Source organism: Capricornis sumatraensis, chromosome 5 (assembly GCF_032405125.1).
Source record: "Capricornis sumatraensis isolate serow.1 chromosome 5, serow.2, whole genome shotgun sequence".
NCBI classification, from domain to species: Eukaryota; Metazoa; Chordata; class Mammalia; order Artiodactyla; family Bovidae; genus Capricornis; species Capricornis sumatraensis.
The window spans coordinates 65,249,705-65,274,703 of record NC_091073.1 but is presented as its reverse complement, the minus strand read 5'-3'; the positions used below and the strand labels follow the sequence as shown (position 1 = coordinate 65,274,703).

Below are 24,999 nucleotides of genomic sequence, written 5' to 3'. Positions count from 1 at the left end.
TAAAGCGAATTCTTATGGCACTTCCACTAAGATTTTGAGTCTTTCCTAGGTTAACCTACAATGTGCAATGTCTTCAGTGTGCTCAGGGGAAGGTCCGCTTCAAACCTTCCCACGTTACAAAAACAAAAGCGATCCTAGCGATGTTTTTAAAGGGAAATATTCTCGAGTTCAGTGAAGGAAGACAACAACCACAGATCCAGAACGAAGGTCATTCTGCCTTTCAAATCTTCCTCACTACACTGAACATTTTTCAGAATAGAGACTCCTGTTTTGATTCAGAATTCTGCCTCCCCGGAGACTCTCGTTTCACAGCAAAAGATAACTCCAGAGCCCTGAAGACATCTTCAAGATGGTTTAGCTTAACTGATGCTTTGGAGTCCACAGACCTTAGTTACACACCTGGCCTTGACACATCAGCTATGGAATCTTGGCCAAATTATAAAAATTGTTATGGACTCCTATGGTTCCTTTGTTAGATAACACTAAAAATTATATGAGTAAAACATATAGAGAGTACCTGTCATTCATCTTTCACAGAGCCAGCTCTCAAATATCAGTACCTTGGTATCTTTCAGTTAACAGTAACCCCTCTCATCCACACTACTGGGTGATTATCTGTTATTCTGATCTATTGGAAAGTGCCTTTTTTCCTGAAAATAATCTGGCTTTTATTCTTTTGACAACGTACATTTTATATATATTTGCCTTTTTTTGTAAAAATGTGTTATGATAAGGTTTAATGAAATATTAAAAGAAAACTTAAGTCCAAGAGGAAGAAACAACCGGTGCCCCCAAATGGGCCGAATGTACCGCTTGACTGTAGGTCTTTGGAGTGAAATGAAAGGGCAAGCAGGTACAGCAACTGTGGCTGAAGCGCAGGAGCATGCCAACTCCTCTGGGTGCTCGTTTTGTTCATCCCTGGGTTTCAAATTAGATTTGTCAAGTTAATGCTTAGAGAAGGGATGCTGGTCAACAAAATGGGCACTGTCTTCAAAGAGAAGTAGAAATTTCATACTATGATTTGTTGAAAATGACACTCCAATGTGTAGCCCTGGGCTCTAATCAAGACTATTCAATGCAAGTGATTCTGAAAGACCCTAATCTCTGAAAAGGAAAGAAAATAGGAGGCAGTTCCGAGCCTGTAGAGTCTCAAGAAGGAAATAATGGCTCGAATGTTGGCAGCTTCTGAGATTTCATCTCAACTCTCTTGAGAAGCCCAGGGAACACAGACGCAAGGCAAATACATCTTAAAGGACTGTGGACAAGAGGCTTTCACACTCCACGGTGAGTGCGGGACAGAGTGAAGCAGATACGTGACAGTCACTGCCAGTCCATGGCCTATGTTTAAAAACCTATATTCTAGGGACTTCCCTGGTGGTCCAGTGATTAACACTTTGCTTTCCACTGCAGGTTCAATCCCTGGTCGAGGAGCTAAGATCCCACATGCCTCGTGGCCAAAAAACCAAAACATAAAACAGAAACAATATTGTAACAAATTCAATAAAGACTTTAAAAATAGTCCACATCCAAAAAAAATCTAAAAATCGAGAAATAAGAATGTATATTCTGAGTAACTATAAATTAAAATACTAAATACCGTTAATGAATGTTTGACAATGTGCTGAGCACTGGACTAAGTGCTATGCATGCATGATTTTATTTAACTCTCGAAACAATTTGATGTAGAAACTGACATCCTCACTTGACAGATGGGAAAGAGAAGCACAGAGAGATTTATTAGGTTGCCCAGGGCTAATCAGCTAGCAGGCAGGGAGGCAGGACATGAACGCAGCATGGAGCATCTCCCATGATTTACCGCTTCTCAGTTCTTCTGTGGTCAAAATCCCCAGAAATCCACATTTGTATACATCTCTATTGGACTAACCAAGCAGCAGAGTTGCACATGAGGCAGACAGAATGATGGGCAAGTAGAAACTCAGGGACCTTCTAGCCAAACATGGCATGATAAAGGGCTCTACATCTGCGCCTCCCCTTTCCAGTTGTGTGGGACAGGAGGCTCTTTCCTACTTTCCCCTAGAAAGTTAATATGTAAATCCACTCATCTGTGTCTAACTCCCTGTCAGACAAGTTTAGAGGGAGTGTGGTCATGCACGGGCCCTTTGTACTTGCTCTTTAACCAGAGATATATTTCATGGGTGTCCCTGTCTCATATCTTACCTTTCTCAAAGGGACTTTGAGAAATAATTTTACTTCTCAAATAATTTTACACCTGCTGCTGCTGCTGCGTCACTTCAGTCGTGTCTGACTCTGTGCGACCCCACAGACAGCAGCCTACCAGGCTCCCCTGTCCCTCGGATTCTCCAGGCAAGAACACTGGAGTGGGTTGCCATTTCTTTCTCCAATGCAGGAAAGTGAAAAGTGAAAATGAAGTCTCTCAGTCGTGTCTGACTCTTAGCGACCCCATGGACTGCAGCCTACCAGTCTCCTCCATCCATGGGATTCTCCAGGCAAGAGCACTGGAATGGGGTGCCATTGTCTTCTCCATGTCCTCATTAATGTGTGTAAATCTGAATGGAATGTTTGGATGGGGTGATAGGAAACCAATTTCAGCACAGTCTGCTTTGAATCTCTATTTTTAAGCACACAAAGCTAGTCACCAGATTTTAAATCAATTTACCAAACCCTAAAAAGCCTTCCTTTCTGCACTTGGAAGGATGATTTTATACTAAACACAGATGGTCATGCTCCCTAGGGAGTTTAACTAATAAATTTATAGTCTAGATGCTAATCATTTTTTGTTCATTAGGTAATTCATTTTTAGAAAACTGAAAAAGTTGAACATTTGGAAATAACACTTTTCTAGCCAAAAAAACTGTATTTATGACATCTAGAAACAGAACTATTCTAATAGAATCTACTCATTTCAGCCTAGAAAAGGAAGTCTTGTGTTGGAGTAGACTGGCAGGCTAAATTGGCTTCTTTGAATTATCATTATATTCAGAAGACTTGTATCAATAGCTGGCTATGAATGGGGGCATTTGGTGGCATGGGTCTATTTGCTACCTTTCCCCTCCCCCACTTCTGTGCTCTCTCCCCAGTGTCAAGTAAACAAAAACTTTATAAATTACCTAACGTGGGCAATACACCCTGACTACTGATTTTGCCAAAGGCAAAGAGGCGATCTGGGTATACAATAGACAACCCAGCTAATGAAATAGCAGATCATCTGATCTTGTACTCCCACTTGAGGGATGAGAAACTGTGGACCTGAGAGGTCCTGTGTCCTGCCAAAAGACACTCAAGTGGTTCCTCGCAGAGTTGAGAAGCCTAGAACCAAGCCTACTCACCCCCAGCTAGCTCCTTGTTCTTTCCTACAGGGTCTTCCAGAATAAAAGAGCAGCTACCTTCTACCCCCCTCGCCCCGCCCCCTTCTTTTTTAGCTGCTTTCTAAGAGATGCATTCACGACCAATTTTCTTCCTCACAGTAAATTCAGGAGACAAGCACTGTCATCCCCATTTCACGGGGGAGCTGCCCAAGGTCATGGAGATGGACAGAGGAAGAGGCCGGACGGCGCTCACTTCATCTGGCTCCAGGGCTCCTGTTCTCCTCACTGTACCACACTCTTTCCTGGAGGAGCATCCACTCTGATGAAGGTGCCCAAATGCAGGGGATGCAGCGAAGAAGGAGCAGTGAGCCAGTCCTTCCATGGCTGAATGGAAGAGATAAGTGCTTTCCTCCCACTGTGAGCCTTTCTCAGTCCCAGCTGTAACTCAGTTCTTTCTTATTCTGCCCATTGTCCTCTCCTGAGGCCCAGCCTGAAGCTCACTGTCATCAGTGAGGGTTTCTTATCCCCTGGGAATGATCTGCATTGTCATTTGTCACGGAAGTTCTGCCTTTGGACATTTCTTAATATGATTTTTAATGGTTGCATTTGAAATACTTTGAATTTACTCTATATTCAGCACAAAGCCATTAAAAGTAAATGGCTGGGAGGATGGGCTCAGTATAAACATGAAGTGATGTATGTCATTAGTGGACGGGCACTGTGTCTAAGCAGGGCATCCATCAGGTTTCAAAAACATCTGCCAGGGTTTCTCCAGGGCCATAACTGATGTTTGTTCTTGTTACTAATGCTTATTCTTTTTCCTGACTGTTCCCCAGTCTCTTCACCTCTCCCTGAATTTTATATTTCAATTTTATTTTCTATTTGTTTCTAGGACAGTATGATACAAATACTTTGACTTTGCAATGAGCCATATGTCAAGAAAGCAATCAAAGGAGTTTATCTTCCTGGCTAAGAAACAGCTGGACATGCTTCCCATCTACTGGAACTAGTTTAATGGCACCCATTTTGACTCAATATTTTGGGCTTAAAATTTATAGAGACAATTCAGAAATTTCTCTTGCAAGATTATGAGAACTGATTCTATCCTAACTTGGTTCACTGTTATACTATGAATAAAATATCCTGACCTGGAAGAGAATCAGTATGAGGATTTGAAAACAAGGGCCATCCATGCTGAAAATTCCAAGATCAAATCCAACAGTGGATGCTAGCACTCCTGACAGCATAGTGAATCATTAAAAGTTAGGGCCATAGAGATGCTGGGGTTTAAATCCCTACTCTTCTGTGACTGGGCAAGTTACTTTGTACCCCACTGCTTTAGTTTCCCTCAGTGCCTTAGTTTACCTATCTGTAAACTGGGTGTAATCACAGTAGCTACTTCATAAGGTTACTGGGAAGATGACATGCATTAACATGGGTCAAGTGAGAGCCTGGCACATGGTAAACACTCGGTAATGATGGCTGTTGTGGGACCACTACTGGCAGACATGAGGCATGAAATGGTTCAGGTGACTCTTCAGTTCCATGGGTCTTCTGCTGATTTTAGATTTTGATTCTTCCTGAGTCTACATGGGAAATTAAAACTTACCTGGAATAAGTTACAGCTATTCTTGTTCTGAGTACAATGCTGCTTAGCCAACCTTTAAACCAACACCCTTACCCATGTGATTCCTTAGGGAGCAGGCCACTGTTCTTCCTTGCTAGGTCTGGAAACAATACCTTGCCTCCGCCGGCAGTTGAGTTTCCTAAAGCAGGTCCCTTCTACGAGGCGGTTCAGGCGTTGTTGTTTGATCAGCTCCAAGATTTCTGGCTGAATCTTCTCCTTTAGTTCCCTGTGAAAGGATAAACACATATTCCACAAAGCACCTTGAGAATAGCACTTGGCTGAAAGGGCACCATCGCAGAGAGGGCAGGTGCATAAAAGCTCCATCTTTTCCTGAACATCCCCAGACATCCTAGGTTGGTGCTTTAGAGAATCATTTATCAAGCATCAGTAAACAGGGTTATCTGTTGTGGTAACTGTATAAATTCTCTGACATTTACAGAATATCCACAAGAGCCCCAATCACTTCAGTGACGTTTTTCTGGACCGATGTCTCCAGAGACATTTGTCTCTTGTTTTATAAAGTCACAGATACAAATTTATGCAAAAATTCACTTAGTTCTTCTGAGACAATGAATCTCTGGTCATATTCTACTCCTTACAGCAGATAGATAAACTCCTAGACTACATGTGTGGTCTGACCAAACAGGAGTGTTGGACAACCACGCGGTGACTATTGTACAGCAAACAGTGTCGGGTGAAGCAAAGGACCACTTACAAAGGGGAATAACATATCATCTGAGATTTTAGCCCATAGAGATTGGGATAATGAGGGCATAAATTAAGGATTATTTGCATCTTGTCTCAGGCTAATACAATGTAATTCAGGTTTAGATGTACTACACTGTAAAGATATAATAATGAGTACAGTGGGTTGTAAACCCTTTTTTTTTTTCCAAGAGCAGAGATTTTTTTATCTTGTGAAATTTTAGGTAGCACCCTCATATTTGAGTATATTAAAGCTAGAGTTTTTCTAGTTGAGGATGTATAGAGAGACCTACAGTCTAGCCCTCAGAGCAGTGTTAAAAGCACTGACCCAAACTCAAAAGACCAGGATTTCCATCTAGGCTCTGCTCATGACTGGCATTTCATGTAGCTCCTCTAAGTCTCTCCTCATCCATGAAATGGGAACAAGAATGTTTCCTTCCAAAGGGGACAGTGTGAGTATAAGCGAGCTGTAAGCGCTGGGCAGGAATGCCGAGCGTTTCTGGATTTGCTTAGATAATATTCTCACCTTTCCTCAGGACAAACATTTCTTGTGCCCGTAACACACTGTAGTCAAGGCTCACATTTTTCGTAAGCTTCAGCCTTAACTCTGGGCTCCCTCTGGATCGTAGGCAATCTATCCTCACGTGGTATTCTGTTCCCAGGTATGAAAGGCCCTACACATTCAGTCAGTGTGTGCTATGAGCTAGGTAGTGTACTAGGCAAATGTAGCTCATTTAACACCCTTCTCTCCTCCCCACCAAAGAACCCCTGACTTTTGGGAACAGGTATTAATTTCATCAGGCCCATCTCACAGATGGAGAAACAGCTTACAGAAGTGAAGCCCTGAATAGGAGTACACAATCAAGTGTTTCTTGTGCAAACTGCTTCTATTCACTCCTGAGAAAAAAATAGAGAATAGAAAGTGATATGAAAGGGTCTGGCCATCTGACCAGGTATGCTAGTAAGCTGTTGATACATATTTGGACTTGCTGCTAAGTCGCTTCAGTCGTGTCTGACTTGTGCGACCCCACAGACGGCAGCCCACCAGGCTCCCCCGTCCCTGGGATTCTCCAGGCAAGAACACTGGAGTGGGTTGCCATTGCCTTCTCCAATGCATGAAAGGGAAAAGTGAAAGTGAAGTCGCTCAGTCGTGTCCAACTATAGTGACCCCATGGATTACAGCCCACCAGGCTCTTCTGTCCATGGGATTTTCCAGGCAAGAGTACTGGAGTGCGGTGCCATTGCCTTCTCCGTATTTGGACTTAAATGGCCTCAAATACCAGGACACTTGATCCTGTTCCATCTGACCAGTTTGAAAGCTGAGTGTGGATATCCACCCCAATGGTACAGCTTGGTGCATCTGCTCTATGCGCATTTGCTTTTCTGATGTGGGTCTCACAGGGTCTCATCTCAGGCATTCAGATTACTAACATTACCTGTTATCAGCGTTCAGTTTCTGTAGAATGGACTCAGAATTGTAGCTTTGATGAACCCTGCTCTGAACGGACAAGAAGGTGGGAGATAGCCAAGGTAGTCACACATGACAATAAATCACTGCTCCTGGCTTCAAGTTGGGGTAATGAGGTGGAGAAATCATGGGAGAGAGAAACTGGGAATTTCATCAATTCTTAGGTTAGAGATGCATCTTTAAAGGATAGTTTTCCTAGGCTAGAGTTACGTATTAAAATGGAGATGAAGATGCAGAGATGAGGACCAAAAGGAGGAATAACTGAAAGAACTCGATGATTTATGATTTTTAGTGTAAGAGCCAGATGTTGCCATCATAGTACCTTCCGTTATGAACCATCTCTGGGGATGGACGGTCAGAATAAGTGGATCTGCTGCTACAAAGGTTACCTTTTCTTGTTATGAACCCCAAGGACTCCGAAACATGTTTAAGCAATGAGGGAAATGGAATAGCTTTTTTCTTTTTTGTAAGTGATGTCCTCTTCCTTCCCGCAAATGGGCTCAGTAGCTGCAGACTTCATTCATATTAGGAAAACATATGTAATCCCTACATGGTGTTTCTGTGAATGAGATATGACCTCTGGGGGAATCCTGGTAATAACCATGGGCTGAAATTGGGCTTTGACATTGTCAGCTTGGGGTCAGTGAGGTCAAGGTCATGGGTTCACTAGCTCTGCTTTGATAAATATTCCTCTATTTCTAGCTAAAAGCTTTGTAAATAAATAAAAGGAGGAAGATTAAACAAGGTAGAATAAATGAGTGTGTGAAGAGCAGTTCAAAGTCTAGCAGTGTTTCCAGAAGAGAATTCCCAGTCTAAGCCCAATGAGGCCAGTGACATACGCAGAGGACAGACAGCACCACTAGACGGGTGAGCCTCCTTCCTGGACCTGGTGCTCATCTAGAACAGAGGCTGCACTGAACACAGGCTTTGGCTGTGAAAGCCATGAGCAAAGCTTGTGACCAGTCTTTAACAAGGATGTAGATTTGCAGGACAGGCAGTAGCCATATTTCTGGCTCTACCTGCTTTTCCTTTTTCTTCCTCACCTACTTGTACTGGACACTCCAGGATAAGATGAGGTGTTAACGAATATATTCACAGTGTCGATTTTACCATTTCTATGTTGACAGTGAGACAACTTGCTAAATTCTGGTTATCGACTCATAATACGAGTGACTATTTCTCAGAGTGTTTGTTAAGTGCAGGGCGTATACTAAGGGCTTTTCATGTATTACTTCACTGAGTCCTCTGAACAACTCAACAATGTAGACATTTTATCAACTTAGTTTTAGAAAAGAGAAAAACAGGTTTAGCATGGGTGACGGAAGTTGACTGAGGAGCCACATTTGCAAGCGATGGCCTGGGAATCTGATCCCGGGTCTGTTAGCTCCTGGATCTGCGTTTTCCACATTTGCTACTCTGCTTCCATGGTGTTTGTCCCTGCAGCTCCCCTCCCCCCAACATCATGGCAAATGATCTATTTGGCGACTTTTTAAACTTTTTATATCCATTAATTCAGATCAATTGTGCGGATGAACTTATCTTCCCCATAATGTCACACGACGGAGAAAGGGATGGCACCCCACTCCAGTACTCTTGCCTGGAGAATCCCATGGATGGAGGAACCTGGTAGGCTGCAGTCCATGGGGTTGCTAAGAGTCGGACATGACTGAGCGACTTCACTTTCACTTTTCACTTTCATGCATTGGAGAAGGAAATGGCAACCCACTCCAGTGTTCTTGCCTGGAGAATCCCAGGGACAGGAGAGCCTGGTGGGCTGCCATCTATGGGGGTCGCACAGAGTTGGACACGACTGAAGCGACTTAGCAGCAGCAGTAGCAGTAGCAAAGTCACACGAAGTAGAAAGTAACAAATACCTCCTTCTGAAATAATTAGTCAAGAGCTAAGAAAGAAAACAGAGCTTCTTCAACCCACTGAATACACAGTCTTCCAAAATATTTGTTCACCCAGAGCTTGCATTTTTCTTCTCAGGAAATATAAACATTTTATAAAAATGAGATGCACGCCTCGAGGAATCTTCGTGGCTCTGAGATTTGCCTCCATGCTGTGTGCAGCAGCCAGGCGAGGGGGAGGGGATGGTCAGCAGTGTTCTGCACCAGAGATCAACCATCCAGCCCAGCCACTGCCCAGTCTGCAAAATGAAAAGCTTGAACTGGATGACCTTAAAGTCACTTTTCAGTTCTAAAGTATGAATTCCTAAGCCCCAAGCTTGGATTGTCTCCTATGTGCTCTTGTGACAACCCACCCTCCTGTGCTTCCTCTCACCTGGCACAGTCCCTGATAATTCCTGCTAATCTCAGCTTTAAAGCCTGGCACAAGGACAGCCAAGTGTGTCTGGTTCTCTGCCTGTCCCAGCACCTTGGGACCTTGCAGGAAGGAGTTACTCAATACATACTTGTTAAGTGAATGAATAAATGAATGCAATCATACATGGTTCTCTGCATTTTCTTTGTTGTGGGTTTATCCCATGAGCCACTGTGGCAGCATTTAGACTTCATCCAACTACAGCAATGAGTTCCTGTCTAGCAGATCATTCTAACAGACAGAGCATCACTGGAGAAGCAGCTGGAGGCTGGTAGCCTCCTGCCTACTTCAGGGGCCAGGATAGGGACCAGGTTGGTTCATGACCTCCCCCATGAAACAGCTCTGACAAGTTTTTATGACTTTACTAGAGCTCTGGTGGATCATGGTGCTTTTTAGTCCCATGCCCAAGTGATGATGCCAATGTATATACACACAGGAGATTTCTTTTGTATTTTCATAGCTTCTCTCTATACAGGTATATAATAATAAATGTAAAGATAAGAGTTTCTTATAATAAAGGGAAAGCAAGGGAAATGAAACTTCAGAACGTCATTGCAGAGCCTTGAGACGTAAAGATATGAAGTCAAAGCAGGAGCAAAATGTTTGTACTTGACAAGCACTTAACAGTCTTATTTGGAACAAAGTCATGGTCAAACATTAATTTAGAATCACTTGGTCTTTTGGATTTAACTGAAGTGGTCCCTTAAGACTCTCTTTAGGCTTTAAGAATTGTTGTCAAAAGCATAATAAAATCTTCTTGTGTTCACACATCTGCTGAAACAAACATTATGAAATCCAACATTTCAGTACTGTGAATCCCGGGATGGAGCAAAGGGCCTCTGTCCCTCCTTGCAAGAGAGAAACTGCATCAGGTATCACCTCACACCAATCAGAATGGCCATCAAGGAAAATCTACAAATAATCAATGCTGGAGAGGGTGTAGGGAAAAAGGAACCCTCCTGTGTTGTTGGTAGGACTATAAATTGATACAGTCACTATGGAGAACAGTATGCTGCTGCTGCTGCTAAGTTGCTTCAGTCGTGTCCGACTCTGTGCGACCCCATAGACGGCAGCCCACCAGGCTCCCCCGTCCCTGGGATTCTCCAGGCAAGAGTACTCGAGTGGGTTGCCATTGCCTTCTCTGGGAGAACAGTATGGAGGTTCCTTAAAAACTAAAAATAGAACTACCATAGAATCCTGCAGCCCCACTCCTAAGTATATGTGTGGAGAAAACTATAATTCAAAAAAACATATGCACCTCTATGTTCATAGCAGCACTATTTACAGTAGCCAAGACATGGAAACAACGTAAAAGTCCATTGACAGAGCAGTGAATAAAGAAGATGTGGTACACAGATGCAATGGAACACTGCTGCTGCTGCTGCTAAGTCGCTTCAGTCGTGTCCGACTCCGTGCGATCCCACAGACGGCAGCCCACCAGGCTCCCCCGTCCCGGGGATTCTCCAGGCAAGAACACTGGAGTGGGTTGCCGTTTCCTTCTCCAATGGAATACTACTAAGTCATAAAAAAAGCATAAAATAATGCCACTTGCAGCATCATGGATGGGGCTAGAGATTATCATGTTAAGTGAAGCAAGTCAAACAGAGGAAGACAAATATCATTTAATATCACGTATATGTGGAATCTAAAAAAAAATGAATGATATAAATGAACTTATACCCAAAACAGAAATAAACCCACAGACACAGACATGGCCACTTGTGGTTACCAAAGCAGATGAAGGGGATAAATTAGTAGTTTGGGATTAACATATATACACACTGCTATGCATAAAACAGATAACCAGCAAGGACCCACTATAAAGCCTAGGGAAATATGTTCAATATTTTGTAATAACCTATAAAGGAAAAAAATGTGAAAAAGTACCTATCTATCTATCTATCTATTACTTTGCTGTACACCTGAAACTAACATGACATTGCAAGTCAACTATGTTTCAATAACAAACTCTTTTAATTAAAAAAAAGAAATAAAACTCCATCTCTGAGGAGTCAGCTCTTTATTCAAAGCTCTTTCTACTTGGTATTCAGGGGCTGTTATCTTTGTCTATTAATAGCTGATGACCAAAGCAAAACCCCAGCTCTGCCTCTTACGAGTGCTGCCTGCTGCTTGATGTGGATATGGCTTAGGTTTTACATAGATGTGAGCTGCCAAAGGGGCTTCCCAGGTGGCTCAGTTTTAAAGAACCTGCCTGCCAATGCAGGAGATGTAGGAGATGTGGGTTTGATCCCTGGGTCAGGAAGACCCCCTGGAGGAGGAAACGGCAACGTACTGCAAATGGCAACCTGCTCCAGTATTCTTGCTTGAGAAATTCCATGGACAGAGGAGCCTAGCAGTGTACAGTTCATGGGGTCTGAACTGTTGCATGCAACTGAGCGGCTAAGCATGCGTGAGCCGCCAAAGGCCCTGAGGAAGCATTTCCCTCCCCTGCTGCCTAACCTCATCCCCACAAAAGCCCACAGTTCTGCTCTGCAGCTTCTAATGATGCTTCTTAAGGCTTGAAAACAAACACAGAGTAGATGCTATAGCTTGGCTATGTTTTTTTTTCTGTGCACTTTTTAAAACTTCATCTTAGCCTTGCACTTGGCAAAGCAGCTCTGGTAGGGGAAATGAAGAATTAGCTAAGGGATCTGTGGGCTGGAGTTCAAGTCCTGGATCCTACACTTGCCAACAAGGTCCTCTCCTCTCTAGACTATATTCTGGTCCTCAAGTAGAAATAAGACTTGCCTTCCTCACACAGATGTGAGGACACGATATAGCATAAGGAACACGAGGAGGTACTTTGCAAATCGCCAAGCACTAAACATAGCAGATATATTGGAGCAAGAAACAGAAAGCAGGGATAAAGAAAAGGAATCAGAGAGAGAGGAAGAAATGTTGAAGAGGTGCTTCATGACACCAAGGATGTAAGATGGTTTCATAGGAAAGTTCAGAAGAAGCCACATTCAGTCTTTCGAGGGAAGAATGAGAGTAAATGTCAAACACCTTTACTTCCCATCCTGTTTCCTATTTTCTTTCCTATGAAGTATAAGGTAACAAAACTGACCTAGTCCTAAGAAAAGGACACAGGAAGATAAACAGGTCAATACTAAGAAAAGATAAAGCAAGCAACAGTCTAAAACAGTGTTCATGTTCAAGGTTTAGAACTTCATAAAGATGGAGATGAAATTACAGAACCATTGCTAGTGCACCTGATGCAAAGTCCTGTGAAGAGGAGCCCCCTGATTCTTCACCTGAGGCCTCTGGGTTGATAGCTACAAGAGATGTTCTGCTGATAGCCGCATGAGATGCTCTGATGCGAAGCAGAGCCAATGGGGCAGGGAGACAGGGGGTCGCTCCCTTTCAAGCTCACGCTCCCTCCCACTCATGACACTTCAATGGTCCTCTTGTTTTAATTATCACTAAGTCTCATTCTGGCTGGAGCAGAACATCTTGCCACTCAAGAGTGCCTACATAGAATATAGCTTTATGGACAAGACAAAAGAGATTGTCCCAAGTATTAGAAAAGTTTCCAGGCTTTTCAGCTGCAAATCCTGAGAGGCCTCATCAGTAACTGGGTCACCTCTTGGTTTAGATTCTCCTGCCAGCACCTCCTGTCTCCACCTCCCCGTAGCCCAGCCCTGCCCAGCCTTTCTCAAGGAGTTGCTGAGACTTCAGGAACTGAGTAGAGATCTTTCATTGGCTTTCCATGCAACACAGCCCAGCTGGGTGATAGGCTTTCACTCTAGAAACGGTGCGTCAGAGCTGTTGAGAAGGCAGAGGTCAGAGGTAACTTACAAAATCGGGCGAGACTGGAAATCTTCCTGGTTCATCCTCTCAGACTGGCGGATTTTCAGGATTTCTGTGTAGCTCAGGTTCTGCAGTTTGCTCTTGAACTGGTCCAGGGAGCTAGGCTTGGTTGTAAGAGCTCTCATAACCTGTTCCTTCACCACCTGCATTACCTGTGAGATTGAAGGAAGACCATAATTTTCCTGGGGATTGACCTCACCCATTCAGAAAAATCTTTCACAGATTATGGTTCCCCAGCCCTTTCGTTTGCACTTTTGGCCCTAACTTGGAGTGTGCTTTTCCAGAGAGTCAACTACTATGATATACAGCTTCCATTTCCTCCTATACTACTGGAATTGCAAGGAAAAGGTGGATTGACTAACTCTGAATTGGGAAGGGAGAGGGAGACTTAGGGTGGGAGGGTATATACCTATTCATTTGCTTGATATATTGTATGACTGTAGAGGATGCCAACTCAAGGAAAAAAGGAATCTAAGCAACAGCCTGAAGTCTGCATAATCATTATTTTTTTCCAGGAGAAACTCTCTGAGACACAATTAACTGTGGAAGTTTGGTTGGCACTGGTTCAAGTGAATGTGAAATAATACCTACACCCGTCCCTCCTGGATTGCTTTCGCCATGTAGTTAAGGTCTGAGTGTTCATACAGATGATATATCCAGAAATGTGTATGTGGTATTGCCTCTCTGAGCCAGGCACTGAAAAGAGAGGTCTACTGAATTAGAACTGACACATCCCATTGGAAGCCTCAAGAGAAAAAGAAGAATATGGTAATTGGCTGCTTCAGGACAGGTCCAGGCCACAAGGAAGCAATTAACCATTGCCTCTATTAATGCGGATTCATCTTCATCCAAATATCTAGAGCAGGAAAAGACCAGAAAACACACAGAGGCATCCAAGAGACTGTAACCTTGCTGCTTCTTTTTTTCAAATCCTCCATTACAGATGCTAACAACAATTGTTACCTTTGATAACATACCTACTCTGAGCCAGGTACTACAAAAGGTACTTCATATGTATTCTTTATTTTAATCTACTCAAATTCAGGACATAGGTATCATCATTATTCCTACATGCAGAAACTGAAGCTTTGAAAACCTTAACTAGTCCACAATTCTATAGATGATGGGTAGGTGGTTGAGCTGAGATTTGAACTTAGGGCTGACTGTAAATGCTGCATTTTACTGCCTTCATACCAACATTCTGGGGCTATCTGCAACTTAAAAATAAGAGTTGATCACCAGTGCACCTCAATTATGTGCTAGGTTCGGTGTCAGGCACTTTGCTGATCATCAACTCATTTAATCCTCTTTTCAATACAGTAGAGTATATGTTTTTACTGCTACTTTAAAGATAAGAAAATGGACTCAATATTGGGAAAAGAATCTGAAAAAGAATAGATATATGAATATGTATAATTAATCACTTTAATCACTTTTCTATACAGCTGAAACTAACACAACACTGTAAAGCAACTATAATATAAAGTACAACGTTTAAAAAATATATAAGAAAATGGTTACTGAGAAGGACTGAGAACTTCTTGAAGGTCACACATATCCAGTTGAGATCTAAGATACCTGTATGGTGAACAGAACATACACTGAGTGTTGAACAGCCCTGGGGTACCACCTATCCCATCATTATGAATGTGATCTCAGTATGCTCCTATGGCTTCTAAACAGTTAGTCATTCAAAAATTCAAGCAAAGTAGATAGTAATTGCTCACTGATGGGAAAAAAAAGAGTATTAGCTGCTTGTCGTGTCTGACTCTTTGCAACCCTATGGAATGTAGCCCGCCAGACTCTGCTATCTATGGGATTCTTCAGGCAAGAATGCTAGAGTGGGGTGCCATGCCCTCCTCTAGGGCTTTTTCCTGACCCAGGGATCAAACCCAGGTCTCCTGTGCTGCAGGCAGATTCTTTACCATCTGAGCTACCAGAGAATCCCACTCACTGACTAGTCCCACCAAAATGTCAATATTTCATGAAATGTTATTGAACAGAAGTAACAGTTTTATAGGATGGAAAAGACTGTGGCAACCAGAACTTTCAAACTCGAGTGATGGCCAGGTGATGGGAAAAAAATCTCACCATCTCAAGTAATATCAGGCAGCTGAAATGTCCTCTACACACTGGACAGCCCGTTGCACTGGCTGAGCTCTGTTTAATGGCATTGCCCCTCTCTGATGGTACAGGGTGCTTTCTCCAAGTGGATGTCTTTCACATAGCTGTCCTATTACAAATAAGGACCTGTCCAGTGATCTGCTGGGGTCCAGAGGCTTAGAGAGGCAGAACAAGAAAATGAATCCTTCTTGGTAGCAAAACCAAATGTGCCCTCAGAAAAACCAGAGCCTTGGGGGAACCCATAAGCCCACGAGTCCTCTTAGCTCAGGGATGTCTGATAGCTCACTCTTTAGCCATCTGCATGCACACTGCTTGCCCTGCCCTTGTGTAACCAGGAATCCCATGTTAACCACATTTTCCTTTAGTCAACTGAACATGGCTGAACCAAGGGTAAGATGAGTCATAGGTGGCCGGGAGACAAACAAGTCTGTCTATTTTCCAGTGCTTTCAACCTTTATTTTTCCTTATATGCTTCTAACCTTTAAGAATCCATGCCCACAGTAAGACTACCCACTACTAGGTGATCTATTTGCATTTTCATAGGGACTATCAGGCACGAAGTATTTTATCACAAGAAATAAATCTAATTGCAGGAATCTTGAGAAACTTCAGAAGAAAATGCGAAGGATGACAGATCTATATCATTCACTATGGATCTGCTTTATCCAGTAGGCAACACTGTTCTCAGAGGACTGTGTGCCATGCTTGCCCTGTAAAGAGGTTGCTGGTGATACCTCTGATGTAAGACTCTTGAGAGTCCCTTGGACTGCAAGGAGATTCAACCAGTCCATTCTGAAGGAGATCGGTCCTAGGTGTTCTTTGGAAGGAATGATGCTAAAGCTGAAACTCCAGTACTTTGGCCACCTCATGAGAAGAGTTGACTCATTGGAAAAGACTCTGATGCTGGGAGGGATTGGGGGCAGGAGGAGAAGGGGACGACTGAGGATGAGATGGCTGGATGGCATCACTGACTTGAAGGACACGAGTTTGGGTGAACTCTGGGAATTGGTGATGGACAGGGAGGCCTGGTGTGCTGCAACTCATGGGGTCGCAAAGAGTCGGACATGACTGAGCGACTGAACTGAACTGAACTGAACTGAAAGGCATGAAGGCAACTGTCCTCCAGGCCACTGACTCACAGGACTTTCTGGGGTCATGGCTGGATTACTCTCTGCAGTGTAATTCCATGGGTTTTTAGGGTTACCACAAGTCAGACTATATTTTAAAAAATATTTTTATTTATGTATCGGGCTGTGCTGGGTCTTACTTGTGGCATGCAGGATTTTTATCTGTGGCATGTGGAATCTAATTCTCTGATCAGGAATCTCCGACTTAGCCCCTGTGCATTAGGAGTGCAGTTTTAGCCAATGGACCACCAGGGATGTCCCAATCAGACTGTATTGATAGAAACTTATAACAAAAATTTGCTCGAGAAGCATCATTTGTGACATCAACATAACAAACATTGCTGAGTGCTCATGGCAAACAGATGGAAACAGTGACGGACTTTATTTTTTTGGGCTCCAAAGTCATTGCAGATGGTGACTGCAGCCATGAAATTAAAAGATGCTTACTCCTTGGAAGGAAAGTTATGACCAACCTAGATAGCATATTGAAAAGCAGAGACATTACTTTGCCAACAAAGGTCCATCTAGTCAAGGCTATGGTTTTTTCAGTAGTCATGTATGGATGTGAGAGTTGGACTGTGAAGAAAGCTGAGTGCCGAAGAATTGATGCTTTTGAACTGTGGTGTTGGAGAAGACTCTGGAGAGTCCCTTGGACTGCAAGGAGATCTAACCAGTCCATCCTAAAGGAGATCAGTCCTGGGTATTCATTGAAAGGACTGATGTTGAAGCTGAAACTCCAATACTTTGGCCACCTCATGCGAAGAGCTGACTCATTTGAAAAGACGCTGATGCTGGGAAAGATTGAGGGCAGGCGGGGAAGGGGACAACAGATTATGAGATGGTTGGATGGGATCACCGACTCAATAGGCATGAGTTTGAGTAAACTCCGGGAGTTGGTGATGGACAGGGAGGCCTGGTATGCTGCAGTTCATGGGGTTGCAGAGTTGGACATGACTGAGTGACTGAACTGAACTGAACTGAAGGCATGGTCTTTTCCTTGTGTGAACTAAGGGTCTAATAAGAGAACCAGGACGAGCAAAGATTATGTCAGTTGAAATGTGGATGTGACAGAGCAGACGGATGGATAAACATTGTTGGCAGATGGGAAGGTATTTCAAAGAAGAGGATGTCACATGAATTTAGAATGAAGTATGCATATTCAGTGATGTTGAAATAGGTAAATAACATGGAAACTACCACATCTTAACTGCTTGAAACCTGGGCTGTGTCTGAATTGGAACCAGTTACATAAACATTGTTTCATGCCGCCAGTGTAACGGAAGAGAGGAAAATTTCCAGTTGACCTTCCACCTGATCTGCTTCTTTTTTTACTCAGGCAAAATGCTAAATTTGGAATGCTTTACAAATTTTGAAATTGTGACCATCTCATATCTTGCAGTATAAATGGTGGCTAAATATGGTCAAGGCTGAATTATAACACTTTGTAGTTTCATGTGAGGGGCACTGCAGGAGCTGCCCCTTTCCTCATTTAGAGAAACTCAGAGTTGAGCCAAGGTTGTAATTGTCATCTCCTAATGTTATTTGACCTTCTAGCGGGAGGTAGGACATGTAAGAGAGACAAAGATATAGCAACTAGAACACCAAAAACGAAGAGGTTTTAAAATAGAATTAGGTTAACGCTGGGGGAGTCTTAACAGCTCTCTCCACTTTCCTCATTTTATAGATGAGAAAACACAGGCTCAGAGGGCCAGGTGATTCTCTTATTCCATGAGTTTCTTAAGGAGCTGTCAGAGATGACAGTCACTAGACTACGTGTGACTAGACACAATGATAATGCTAGTAAGAGGGCATGTAGCATGAACTGACCAATCAACATCCTTCCCAGACTTTTCTGACTCGACTTGAGGCAGAGTTGCTCTTTTCACCTCAAATTGAGAACTGTGAGAATGTCCTTTAACATACAGCAGAGTGGAAGATAATGAGCCAGATGCCAGTAGAATCAGACACAAGAAAGTCAGAAGCATGCGCACGTGTGTGTGTTGGGGTGGAGAGAGAGAGAAAGAGAGAGACAAAGAATGTGTTAATAATGGTGATGCCATGTGCATGTATTAAGTCACTTCAGTTGTGTCTGACCCTTTGTGACCCTTTGGACTGTAGCCTGCCAGGCTCCTCTGTCCATGGGGTTCTCCAGGCAAGAATACTGGAGTGGGTTGCCATGTCCTCCTCCAGGCGATCCTCCTGACCCAGGGATCGAACTTGCATCTCCTGCATTGCAGGCAGATTCTTCACCACTGAGCAACTGGGGAAGCCCAATGATGAAGCCATGCTGCTGCTGCTAAGTCGCTCTGTCTGACTCTGTCTGACTCTGTGCAACCCCACAGACAGCAGCCCACCCGGCTCCCCTATCCCTGGGATTCTCCAGGCAAGAACACTGGAGTGGGTTGCCATTTCCCTCTCCAATGCATGAAAGTGAAAAGCGAAAGTGAAATCGCTCAGTCGTGTCTGACTCTTCGCAACCCCATGGAGTGCAGCCCACCAGGCTCCTCTGTCCATGGGATTTTCCAGGCAAGAGTACTGGAGTGGGGTGCCATTGTCTTCTCCAACCACAAAGTCAGTTCAACCCTGGTATTTGCTGGTTTGATTACATAAGCCTTTTTTCTGGAAATGGTTTGAATGGGATTCTTGTCACTTTCAACCGAAGATCTCAATGAACATAAGCAATGAAGTATGCAGGAATGCCAATTTAAGAGGCTGACGTTGCCGACATTGGAGAAAAAACAGGAAAAGGGCACTGGGTAGGAACAATAAAGCTATTTTGAAAACAAATAAGTTAAAATCATCTTCATTTATATGCTCATGGTTGTACCTTTGCATGGAAATGATAATCCCTTATGCAAGTATGGGAAACTCTTCAGCTTCTACTTATACTCTGCACTTAAAATCCACTGTTAGAATTCCATTTCTCTTGCTTAAGACTTTGATCCCTGCTAGATGTAAGCGTCCATAAGTGGAACAATCCTTTAAATCCCCAACAATCATTTACACTTCAGTTTGAAGAAAATATAGCCCTTTTCTTAGGAGTAGGTTGATAAGCGTGAAGAGGTCTGGATGGCGCTGGCCCCAGGCAAAGGGAAGCAAGCGGTAGGTATACAGGATAAAACAGCAGCCAGATATTGGTTTTGCCTACCTCACACTTTTTTGTCATTGGCCACTGTTCTATGACCAAGAGCAGTGACCTGAGCGACAGATGTCATTGTTTCCTTAAGAAGGGGCAAAATAGCCAGAGGGGTCAACTAGCCTTCTATTCCTTTGCAGCATACCTTCTACAAGAACTAGAATTAGTGATGTGAAGTCTCTGTTAATGCTTTATGTGTGCAATTCAAATCAGGATACTCACAACCACCATCTTTAACCCCATCCTCTTTGGAAAACCTTTAATCATTTTCTGAAAAACCCACAGTGGTGTTGCAGAGGCATGAGCAAATCAATGAACGTAAAACTTCTAATTACAACATGTGCTTTGCCACAGACATCAAAGAAAACATACTCTTAGAATTTGCATTTGGTATTGACTGATTATTCAGTCAAGGTCTGAACCGTGCCTGTGGTCTGAAGCGTGTGTTTCTGGAGTCTTCCCAGCACATGCTGACTGTAGTAACATCATATGTTACAAAAGAAGTGGGGGTCCCACAAGACACTTGTACTTTAAATGGAGAAACCTTTTAGCTCCTTGGCAGAGTGGGTTAAAGGTGTAAGTGCTGGGTATCCCTGAACAGAATCAAGCATGCTGGCAGTCTAACGGTGCTCTGGTTTCATTGTTGTTAACTGCAATGAGCTTCTGATCCATGAAGCCTCTGTGCCCTCCTGGTCTCATCAGCTCTTTGACCCTGACACACCAGTTACATCTTTATCCAGCATCATTCATCCATTCATTCAACAACTGTTTCTGAGCATCTACAATGTAAAAGGCCCTAAGACTGAATGTGCTTGTGTGGAATGAGCTCCTGGCCTGGGAAAGTGAAAGATTTGCAACTCCATCTGCATCTTCCAAGAGAGGAAGTGATGTCATAGTGGCGCATGGGCAAGATATTCATCCCTCAAATATTTCCTGAGCCCCTCTCAAGTGCCAGAGGGCTGAGGGTGCAGCATGGGGACTTTGGCTGGGATTTAAGGAGAGGCCAGATATGGACATGAGGAGGATCAGGGAAGAAGCCGGTCTCAGTGGAAGAAATGGCATGAGGCAAGCTCAGAGAGAGGGGAGAACAGCTCTGGGTGGAGAAGAGTGGCTGGTGGTTTCATTTAATTGGAGAAATGAGGTGGAGCTGATAGGGAAGGCTGGGAAGACGGTAGGTGGCTTTACTGACTAAGATGAAAAATGTGGATTGTTTTTTCTATTACTAATGATAAATCATCAGAGGATTTTGGGTGGTGTGATGGAATTCAGTAATGTATATTGGGACACAAACAAAGGTATCTTTCTTCCTGGGCCAGCTGGGGAATGGAGGGATGTCAGCAAAGTACACGGTTGAGACAAGCCTGTTGCTGGGACTTGAAGGATAAATGGGAGTTACAATGTAATGGAAAAGGAAAATGTCCCTCCAGGAAGAGGGACTGGCAAAAGCAAAGGCAGGAGGTAGGCAGTGCATGACTCAGTATTAGAGAAAATATGCTTTTGGAGTTCACGTTAGTAGTTTTCAGCCAATGGATGGGTACTGGTTGCAGGGCAGCTACACAGCCTTTAGAGCTCAACACACACAATTTCGAAACCAGGCTGCCAACTTCCTCAAGACACTCAATCCCTCCCAGACTCATTTCTGTCATCTGTAGGAGAATGAATCACTTTAGATTCATCAGCGTGCTAGTGATAAAGAATCCACCTGCTGATGCAGGAGATGCAAGAGATGTGTGTCCAATCCCTGAGTTGGGAAGATCTCCTGAAGTAGGAAATGGCAGCCCACTCCAGTATTCTTGCCAGGAGAATCCCATGGACAGAGCAGCCTGGCAGGCTACAGTTCATGGGTCTGCAAAGAGTCAGATACAACTCAGCAACGAAGTGCACACACACACACACACACACACACACACACACACACACACACTGTTTATTGTTAATGAGGTAAAGCCTAAAACTGCATGGTATATTGTAGATAGTTAGCAAACACTAGTTCCCCTTCTCAAGCCTCAGTTTCCTCACTGTGAAGTGGACATAATAGCAGAGTCCACAGGGTTGTTATAAAATCTAAAGATATTATGTGCAAAGCATCTGACACAGTGAATGGAACATACTAGATTCATGACAAATTTGAGTCCCCTTACCTTCTGAGAAAGAAATTATGTCAGAGGTTTCTCCTATAAAAATATTCCCAGACCACATCTGTATTACCTGGCAACTTGCTAGAAATTCAGCTTCTTAGGCCCACCCCAGGCCCACGGAATCAGAAACTTTAGGGTTGAGCCCAGGAATCAGTGTTTTAATAGCTGCTCTAGGTGATTCTGATGCACCTTCAAGTGTGAGAACCTCTGATCTCAGCAGATGTCCAGCACCACTTCTGAGCCTTTAGTGTGGCCTCTATAGAGATTCTTGTCATATGCCTATAAAGTAATGAAGTTAATGAAGTTAATGATTAGTGTACCTGAAACCCCATCTAGATTGTAAATCCCTGGAAAGCAGGTGCTGTTTCTTGTTTGTATTGTGGCCCATGGTACATAACAAGTATATTCCAGACTGTAATGACTGATAGGCTCAATACTGAAGATTCTCAGGCTTCTACCGTTCATCTATAGAATTAAACAAATGCAACCTTAACAGAACTCTAAGGCTGCTAACACACCTCTCAGAGAGCACTTTTCCACAGCCTAAGGAATAACGTCTGTGGCTTTGAGATGGTGTCTTAGGGTTCCAGAAGTCATTCTGGGCTTTCTTCCAGAGGTGAGCTGGAAGGGGCTGATCTGAAGTTGAGTGAGGGGTTTTGGAAGAAGCCACGGCAGTATACCACTAAAAGCGATGCTTACAAACATACAATTACCCAACCAGTGGTGCCCGTTAAACGGATTTATCTCCATGATGAAGAGAAAAGGCTGTCTTAGAGAAGACAGATGCCAATGCGGCCCAGCTTTAAAATGACTCATGAGGGAGAGTTCTCATTGCTGGGTTTAAGACTGGAACCATTTTTCTTCCCAGAAATGTTCTTTACATAAAACAACAGAAGGCTCAGAAAGCTTGAGGGATTCTACCTGGAGAGGAGTCTGGGGGAAGGGAGACCCCAGATACCCATGTATAAGCAGGATACTTTTCTGGAGATTGGGACTCACTCTAGGGGGCTACTCTCCAAGGTTAGAATGTGGGGAGAAGTGGCCTTGCCTAGAAAAAGTTCAAGAAGTTAGGGTGAAAACTGGTGACTTACCTGGCAGGGACAGTTACTGAACCAGATGTAGGCTGTCAACTGACCTCCATCCTTTAGAGGTCTTTAAACTTAGGATAGCTTCTGGAAACTAGAGATGATTTTACTTTATAGTTCTGCCATAGGTAGGGAATGGACTGCCTGAGTCAGTTCAAGCAAACAAGAGTTTTTGCTGAGTACTCTCAAGTGTATTGGCATGCTGCAGCCAATGGGGTTGCAAAGAGTCGGATACGACTTAGCGACTGAACAACAACAAATCAAGTATATTAAATGAAAGAAAGAAAAAATAAAAGTGATTTCTTAGCCCAAGGAGCCGGATTTAATTTTTCTGTATTTATCTTGGGGCAGTTTGATTTACAGCAGAGGTTGGCAAACTTCTCTTAAGGGCCAGATAATAAATATTTTAAGCTTTGTGGACCATATAGTGTCTGTAGTAGCTACCCAGCTCTGCTGTGGTGCCATGAAAGTGACCACAGATAATAAGAAATGATGAGCATGGCTGTGTTCCAATAAAACCTCATTTGACAAGATGGCTGGTGGACTGGGTATACAGCCTGCAGGTGGGAGTTTGCTAACCCCTGGTATAGAAGAAAAATGGTATAGAAGAAAAATGCCTGGCTTTAGAATTAGGCAGTGCTCATTTCACAATCTGACTCTATCACTCACTTAACTGGGCAAATTGCTCTAGCTTCTCTCAATCTTGTTTCCTTGTCTATAAAGTAGAGGTGAATATCTCTAGTTAGGATTAGAAGATGCACAGTATTTACCCCATTACACTATACCCATCATTAGGAGGCTTCCTGTGAATCACCAACAGCTTATTGAAAGGAAAAAAATCTTCCTTGCAGCATGCAAAAATCCTCATGACAACCCGGGGGGTTCATAACATGTGCAGGGCAATTCAAGATTATATTTAGGTTGCACTGAATAGAAATTGATTCAGACAGATTAAAGAGTTGCTTCTTTAAACAGTTTTCTCAGCTTTTCCTCATAATGGTTTCAGGGACTGGAAGACACTCTGGCCCATCCTTGCTTCCTTCTACCACACCTCCTACTGGGGTTGGACAAGTGCAGGCCCCTGCTGATGGGCCTGACTCTCTAGGGCCTCATGGTATCAGGCTTAACGTAAGTGAATAGAAACTGTTCTGAAATCACAAATCAGCTCAGCTGGTGTGCAACCTCCAGCCCATTCTCGATTTCATCCTATGTCCTCAAATTATACCAGATGAATGTGAAATAGTCTGTTCGTTAATAAATGAAATAAAGTGTCTCTGCACTTCATAGAGGACATGATCTAAGCCTGGCATGTGATAATCATAAGAACCAGCAAGCTATTTAGCTTCTCCCTGCCTCTGATGCTTCAGTGGGTCTTAACAGCTCTCTGAGCTCCTGTGAGTATCCCTCAGAGGGAGTGTCAATGACCTAATTTTGAGCCAAAGCCCAGAGCTGTGTGGAACGTGGGCTGCGAGGTCACCACAACCAGACCGCTCTAAGATGGCATTTCCGAATCCAGCAAACACTAGGCTTACTATGCATCAAATCTAAAGCCAAGATATGAACCCAGGAGCTGAGAATAAGAAGAGTTCACTGAAGACTGGGATGTTCCATTGGTTTAACTCCTCCCAAGTCAGAGTCTGGAATGCAAACTGCTGACAGTCTTGTTCCTAGGGCCCCATGTATCTGTACTGTGCTGGTATTGCAACTCGGAGTTTCATTATGCCTTTGATGAGTGATGAAAGACAAAGTAGCAATGATCCAAACGGTGGAACTCTCTGGGCTGGGGAAGCTTAATGTTCATGAAAGTTGGGAATTTTGCTAGGAGGATTATAGTTTTCAGAAGTGTGAGATGCTCATTCTCCTCTTAAATATCTATTCTTTTCTTCGACTTCACATTGTTGTCACTGACCCACCCCTGGAGCCCTGCCTCATCACCTGATGTGGCTTCCCAACAGCCTCTGGCTTCAACTCTGCCCCTTCCAGCCCCTCTACATAGAGGCTGGATTATTTCCAAAAGGTAATCTCATCACTGCCTGTTGGTGAAGACTGACTGTGTCAGTGTGACCACGTGGGCCCTCCTGGTTCCTTCCACTCCCCTCCAGCTGATGTCTTCTATACTGCAGCACCCTTCAGATTCCATGATCCAGCCACACTGAGATCCTCCCAGTGC

General features: G+C 43.5%; 1 protein-coding gene across 2 annotated transcripts in view; it reads right to left on the bottom strand.

Moving 5' to 3' along the window:
* The window catches only part of ELMO1 (engulfment and cell motility 1), a 568,923-nt gene that overhangs the window by 27,732 nt on the left and 516,192 nt on the right, over positions 1–24,999 (bottom strand). For both annotated transcript variants that reach the window (XM_068972512.1, XM_068972513.1), the window contains 2 exons: positions 13,208–13,371; positions 5,028–5,140 (listed from right to left, as the gene is read on the bottom strand). In XM_068972512.1, the coding sequence (XP_068828613.1) occupies positions 5,028–5,140; positions 13,208–13,371 (277 nt within the window). The remainder of the gene's footprint in view (positions 1–5,027; positions 5,141–13,207; positions 13,372–24,999) is intronic.